The sequence below is a fragment of the Epinephelus moara genome, chromosome 24 (genome assembly GCF_006386435.1).
Source record: "Epinephelus moara isolate mb chromosome 24, YSFRI_EMoa_1.0, whole genome shotgun sequence".
Lineage (NCBI taxonomy): Eukaryota > Metazoa > Chordata > Actinopteri > Perciformes > Serranidae > Epinephelus > Epinephelus moara.
In genome coordinates, this window is record NC_065529.1 from 2,361,643 (window position 1) to 2,369,477 (window position 7,835).

A 7,835-nucleotide genomic window follows, 5' to 3' on the forward strand; every position below is an offset into this window, starting at 1 on the left:
CTACATATTACAGCCACTTATGAGAAGATTAACTTAATTACTCCTTCAAAATCACCCCATTAACCAATCTACCAAAAACAAAAAAACAAAAAAATCAATATTTTAACTACAAACACATTAATGGCGACGTCACATAGTCAGGAATAAAGATTTATTTACAGTTTGTACAATAAGGGGACAGTAATAATAATAATAATAATACATAGGCTATTTTAATATGATATATTTTAATGCTAAAGCAGTAACCAGTTCTGATATAAATGGTCCAAGAGGCCATATATATATATATATATATATGTATATATATATACACACACACACACACACACACACACATATATATATATATATATATATACATATTAAATTGATATTAAAACACTTTAAAACTTCCACCTCAGGAGTTCTTATCTGTCGGGATCCTTCGGGAAACGGTGGAAGGCCAGGTGCGGGGTGTTCCACTGATAGTTGTTGCAGTTAATTGCACTACACTGTTTTCTTTTACTTTTTTTCCTTCTCTCTCCTTGATATCTTGCATGTTGTCTGGGCGCAACAGTCCAAGCTCAACAGTCCAAAATGGCGGCAGCGCTACCGCAGCGCCCCTAGTGGCTGTTGTCAAAAATTCAACGGAGCTTCGTCTCTTGGTATCCATGCTCTTTGTTTACAAGGCACTTTGAACTCACCATTTGTGTACGTCATCATCATGAGACAGAAACGGGTAAAAGGTATCGTGGTTGTGGTTGTATGTAATACGCCCATGGGCTACACGAAGTAGAGGTCTGTGCCAGAAGAATGATGAATGTAAACAGATTGGTCATCCTGTCTAAATCCGTTCACATCGGACAGCGCCTACTCGCCGGTAATGTGAGGCATGCTGGGAAAGAAGCCGTACGCTTTCAGCAGCGGAGGTCCATTGAAACGCACTCAAGAAACCTCGCGTATGCCAAGGAGTTGTTCCTCGGTCAGGTGAACAAGGTGAAACAACTGTTTACCTGTCAAGATGAAAGTCTCTTTAACTTAGGCGTAAAGTAAGCTGGTGATGGGCGGATGAAGCTTTGACCCTGTCTTCCTATCTAACGTTAGTTGTATTGTAGACAGTTTCCCTGTCGGTATCTGTTTCCCCCTGTGTTCCATGAAGCTCACCCCAACCTTAACTAACCCCGACCATTTAACCTTATCTGTGCTGTACCAAGAGGCGACCTGCTGTCAAGAGAAAACTGTAGTTTACGTCAGAGGTAACGTTAGGCTACTGGGTGAATGTATGACATGAAGCATCCTCGGTTGCTGCTGTTATCATTATTATACAATTAAAGGGAGAACTCTATCCAAATTAAGGATTCCACAATGTTATTTCCATGGCCTAGGAAAGTTCAATCGATATATGTGTTCATGAGCTGCTATCTGTCAAAGCCAGACACCAGAGAAGGAAGTCTCAAACTTGTGATGTCATAGAGTATAAAGTGTGGAGCTGCTCCATAGACGATGAATGTGGACCCACATAATGTCTGTTTTCTTTTTTATACCCAAATTAGCTTTATTCGATTGCAGTTTTCACAGTTGTGAAATGTCCCCATTACTAAAAATATTACCCTGAGTGCTCTCAACATCTTACACCATTCATTGTCTATGGAGCAGCCCCACACTTTATAATCTATGACATCACAGATTAGGGTTTTAGCACTCTTAAATTTTTGGATTTGGGAGAGTTGTTCATGTTTACAAATATTTTTGTGTAATAATGTAATATTGTGTCCCCAACCACCAATTCTTCTTCAAAAGTTGTCAGCCTATGGACTTAGTTCTTTTGGTTTCCCACAGTCAGTCAGACTGTGGGTACAGAGATTCACTTAGATCCTACAGTAACACCTTTTTTCTCTGCCTCTTAGTAACAGGAAGCAGCTCATTTTAGCTGGCGCCAACAGTCTTTTTCAGCAGATAAAATGACAAACTTGGTGGTACTTCATTAGCTGTCAGCTAAGTAGTACATTCTGCCAGTTAGACTTTCATTCATATAATATTTATATAAGTTTAACATAATAGCTTTGAAGCAGGACCTTCAGCATATCGATCAAGAAGCTCATGAAAAATAAGCTGGGCTGAAACTAGAAAGCTGCAGCTGTTATTTCAGTGTATCAGATATATACAATGGCATGCAAACATTTGGGCTCCTCTGGTCAAATTTTCTTGTACTGTGAATAGTCAAGTGAGTACAAGATGAACTGATGTCCAAAAGGCATGGAGTTAAAGATTAAACATGCTTTCGACATTTTGAGACAGAGTACTGTAATAAATTTTGTTTCGAACAATTTTAGAGTGAAAAAAATTTACATTTGAGCTCTTAGACAACTTGCACCAGGGTCTTAGACCTTAATTAGCATGTTGGGGCTCTGGCTTGTTCACAGTCATCATTAGGAAAGGCCAGGTGATTCAAATTTCAAAAATCTTTCAAAAATTCTTTATTTTCTGACTCCCGAAACCTTGTCCCAACAATCAGCAGCCATTGGCTCCTCTGCGCCCTAAAATGTAAAATAACTGATGCAAAGGAGCATCTAAATAAGCCTGATGCTTTTTGGAAATACGTCCTGTGGACTTCTGAAATTATGTTAGTATGTTTGGAGAAAAAAGAACACCTGTCCAGTTGTTAAACCCGCAGGTGGTTTGATCATGCTTCAGGCTTGTGTTGCAGCCAGTGGCACAGGAAACATTTCACAGGTAGAGGGAGGAATGGATTCAGTTAAATTCCAGCAAATTCTGGAAGCAAACATCACACGATCTGTAAAAAAGCTGAAGATGATGAGAGGATGACTTTTACAACAGGACAATGATCCCAAACACATCTTGAAATCCACAATAGACCACCTCAAGACGCACAAGCTGAAGGTTTTGCCATGGCCCTCTCACAGTCCCCAGACCTAAACATAATAAAGCTTTACTTGGTTAGCTATACACAGTAAATAAAATTTTGACCAGGGGTGCCCAAACTTTTGCAGGCAACTGTATATAATTTTTGTTTGGGTAAATAAGCAAATGCAGTAAATCAAGAATTTGGAGCTGAGGGTAATTTTTGTCTGTTAAATTAAGCAAAAAAATCAAGAAGCATTATTCTCTTATTTGGTATTTCCTTTTACTGATTACACTGGAATATGATGATGATGATGATGATGATGCTTTATTGTCAGATCAAGTCAGAAAATTCAATTGCCCACTTTGTGTGTGTTCATGCAGTTGTGGTATCTGAACTCAGAAGCAGAGCAGGTAAACATGAGGAGCTGCTAATATAGTTTGTAAAGTAGTGTGTTTGTTTTGCAGGCGGAGGTCTTCCCGTATCCAGAAATTGGAAACGAAGAATTGGAGGAGATCAACCAGCTTGTTGCACCTGTGGAAAAATTCTTTAATGAGAAAGGTGAGAGAGGAGATCTGCTGAATGCAAGAGTTAAATAAAACTGCACATGCTTTCAGCATACAGTTGTCTGTGAATAATGATCTTGCAAGCCTCAAAGTAAGTTGATGAATTGACAGTGAATGACTGGTTATTGTGGTTTCAGTTGACTCAGCCAAGATTGACAGAGAAGCCAAAATCCCTCCAGAGACTTTGAATGGGCTGAAGGAGCTTGGGCTGTTTGGGATCATGGTTCCTGAGGAGTATGGTGAGATGATTGTGACCTGGAGCTTGTTGCAACAGCTGTTTAAACTTAGCCTACTTATAACCTAAGGCTTCTTTCACACTTCACCTGTTTGGTTCAGTTAAAACAAACTCAGGTCTGTTTACCTAGTTAGTATGGTTCATTTGAGCTGGTGTAAAAGCTGTCAGTCAAACCCTGGTGTGGACCAAACAACTGAACTGAGACCAGCTGACTCTGCATGATTTCAAAATTTAAACTGCTAATACATCCATCTGCTGATCATTAAAGCTGTGTGGAATTTTTAAAAGTGATCTATACAAGGCCATGCATATAACCTATTAATGCTAATTGTTTGGTAGCCATGGTAACATGTATGCACATCAGTGAGGGTATTTTTCTTGATTAAAAAGCAGTTAAAACTGCTGTGCTTGTATCGGACTCCGTGTACTTTGTCAGTCCATTAGGTCCAAAGTGTGTGACAGCGATCCCACATTAATAAGCCCTGAATCATTGCTGTCTCTACCTGTTAGTCGTATACATAACATGAGGTCCATTTGCAGTCTAAAGCCCTATTCGGACGGGATTAGTTTAGCGTGGAGACGTGGGGTAAAGTAATTATTACCAGGGATTTTAGGCCCGTCCGAGCGCTCCATGTCTGTAATCATTACGGATAATGTTAGTAAAAAATTACCGCGACTTTTACCTTCTGTAAAACGGTCCGGAGAAAATACCTCGGGTAATATTAATCCCGTGCGAACGCAATCCTCTGTAAAAATGTAAATATTTCGTCACGTCCTGTTTACAACCTTTTTCCCGCGTTTTCAACTAGTTTTCCGCGTTTTTTAGATGATGGAGGTGCTTGAAGAAGCATTCGGTGTTGTCGGCAGTCGTGATAGTGGACATTCTTCTAATGATCGCATAGCCCTACGTGGGAGACCAATCAAAAAGGTCGAGAAGAAAGCACTTTTCAGAGCCACAAGACTTCTGGTTGTGTTAGGTAGGCCTAATATAAATCAATATTGCTAATTGTTGTGTACACACAATCCTGATCATGGGCAGCGGAGGAAAGTTGAATACTTTTCCAGTGAAAGATAAAACAGATGTATTTGTCTCATTTCTATGGGATTTTTTTAAACATATGATGTAAGCAGCAACTGGCCCCCAGATATTTTCACATTAGCTAGTCTTCAAAAAAATTTGGACACCTCTGCCCAAGTGGATCTTGATGATGCAGGGTGGCAAACTAAAACTGTCCAATCAATGAGTCACCTGTCAGTCTGTATAAATTTGTATTTGCTTTTCTTGGTTTGTTAGTAAAAATGTCAGTGTGAACAGAACTCAGTACGTTAACATGCACAGTTAAATGGAGCTATTTTTCTAGCTCGACTAGGCCCTTTGAGGGACTACTGTCCTAGTATACAAGCATGGGAGGGGAATCGATTTATTGACCTAAGTATGCCCAACTCTGCTTTGATAGGTGGTGATAAACCCCCTTTCAGCTTGTTAGTTTTTTTTTTGTTTTTTGTTTTTTTCTTCAACAATACATATAAACAAGATCACATGAGAGCTGAAAACAAATTGCAATGAAAAATGAGTGACATTCTACAAAAGCTGGAAATTAAATAATTTTAATCAATTCATAGATGTTAGAATTAAAATTCCTATAATAAATTAAGAATGGGCATTAGGAAAAACACAAAAACAAACCAAAAAAAACTCACAAACAGTTCATTTCACATAGGAGGTTTCATTAAATGCTTTTTTTGTAATGTACTAAAAACCTGTTACTTTTTCTGTTGTTTCTAAGAGCAGGAGAGTTCAGCATTTAGTTTAATTCAATCAACAACAAATGGAAACAGGGTTGTGAATCTAAGAATTTGTGTTTATGAAAAAAGAATTTTCCCAATAATATAAAGAAATAAATGACATAGTTCAGTAACTTTTCACTCATATCGTTTGTGAGAGTAACCCGGCTCGGAAAATACAACCAGAGCGAAGAAACAGGGGATTCGGCAAGATCGGGGCAACTGCTTCTGGTCACACTGCAAAGTATGGAGTTAAAGATCAACTTGTTTAGGAAGATTTCTGCGCTGCACCAAATGGACAGGTACAAAAATTTGAGAATTGCGAACGATCTTACTAAGACTGAGAGAGAGAAGGAGAGAGAGTTGTATGAAGAGGCAAAAGAAAAGCAATGAAAATCATCGGGCAAATTTACCTACAAAGTCCAGGGCCCCCCCTGGGCAAGGAGAGTGGTGAGAATCCCAAAGACTCCGTGACTTTCTCATAAGCCTGTCTCTGTTAAATCACAACTTGAATGTAAATCTCCACCTCTACAGAGCATTATGTATTTATATACAAATGCAGATCAACTTCACAACAAATTGCATGAATTTACTGCTCGTTTTCAGGTACTTCCACTTATCCATATTATTGGAATCACTGAGGTTAAGCCTAAGAATCAGAGGCAGAAAATGAACCCGTCAGAATTTAATTTGGATGACATAGGGGGCTACAATATGTTTTCAAGGAATATAGATAACAGTATAGGTAGGGGATTAGTGCTTTATATTCATAAAAGAAGTTAAAGAAATTGTAACAGAGACTGAGTTTGACGAGAATATTTTTGTGGAGATTAAGTGTAATAATCAAGAGTTTTTGATGGTGGGTCTAATTTATAGGGCTGATAGTGGTACAGACGCTAACAATGATAATCTTTTGGTGCTAATGGAGGAAGTGTCAACAAGAAACTACTTACATAAATTAATTATGGGAGACTTTAATCTGCCGAATATAGACTAGAATTTAACCGATGTAAAGGGGAATAATCTTGCATCATTAGATAATAGGTTTCTGGACTGTATTCAGAATGCATTGCTGTTTCAACATGTACAAGAACCAACAAGGTGGCGAGGTGGAGACACACCGCATGTGTTGGATCGTATAGTTACAAATGAGGAAAAAATGATAGGTGATGTTCAGTATTTGAGTCCTTTGGGCAAAAGTGATCATTGTGTTTTATTATTTAAGGTCATCTGTTGTACAAAAGCGTTGAGTAATGAATTAATAAGAAAAAATTATAATAAGGCAAATTTTGAGCAAGCATGCAGGGAATTGGAAAACTTTGATTGGAAATTACATTTAGCTAATCACAATGTTGATAAAAAATGGAGACTAATTAAGGCTAAGCTGAATGAAGTGGAGGATAAGTTTGTACCTAGTAGTAAAATCAGGCCTTATAATAAGGCAACAAAACAAAACTTTCCCCTAGACAACATTACGAAAAGGAAAATTAATGAGAAAAATATCCTTGCAAGAAAGGCAGTAAGAAGTAAAAATCCAGAGGTACAACAGGAGTATTGCAGAGTTAGAAATTTTGTGAGAATGAGAACACGAAATTTAAGAAAGAATTATGAAGAAGATTTAGCAAGGCAGTCTAAGCAGAGTCCAAAGGTTATCTGGAATCATATAAATAAGAGGACAAAAATTAGGACTTCAGTTGGAGATTTGTATACTGACCAGAATAACATTAAATCCCCTAAAACGGACAAAGATAATAAAAAGGCGGAAATATTGTCAGAATACTTCAGCAGTGTATTTGTGAAGGAACCTGAAGGGCAATTTCCTGAACTGCCAAGATTGGAAGTTCAGCAAATAGAGCATTTTATAATAACTACTGAGGAAACTATACAGCTTCTACAGAATATTAACATCTACAAATCGCCAGGACCAGATGCAATACATCCTAGGATTTTAAAGGAACTGGCTTGTAGGATTGTTGAACCTCTAACAATATTATATAATCAGTCATGAGAAGAATCAAAGTTACCCTGTGAATGGAAAGAGGCACAAATCAGTGCAATTTTCAAAAAAGGAAATAAATCATTAGCAGGAAACTACAGGCCAGTTAGTTTGACATCCCTAGTATGTAAGACAATGGAAAAGCTAATCAGAATGTACATTGTTGATTATATGAAATCAAATAGTCTTATCAGGAATAAGCAGTATGGATTTATACAGTCAGGTCCATAAATATTTGGACAATGATACAGTTGTCGTCATTTTGGCTCTGTACACCACCACAATGGGTTTTAAATGAAACAATGAATACCTGCTTAAAGTGCAGACTCTCAGCTTTCATTTAAGGCTTTTTTCAAAAATGTAGTATGAACCATGTAGGAATTACAACCATTTCTTCACACAGTCCCCCAA

General features: G+C 37.9%; 1 protein-coding gene across 1 annotated transcript in view; it reads left to right on the forward strand.

Moving 5' to 3' along the window:
* The first annotated feature begins 698 nt into the window (after positions 1–698).
* Positions 699–7,835, forward strand: part of acad9 (acyl-CoA dehydrogenase family, member 9) — a 43,142-nt gene continuing 36,005 nt past the window's right edge. Inside the window, exons 1-3 of the mRNA XM_050038782.1 lie at positions 699–975; positions 3,310–3,403; positions 3,546–3,647. Coding sequence (XP_049894739.1) covers positions 793–975; positions 3,310–3,403; positions 3,546–3,647 — 379 coding nt within the window. The 5' untranslated portion in view covers positions 699–792. The remainder of the gene's footprint in view (positions 976–3,309; positions 3,404–3,545; positions 3,648–7,835) is intronic.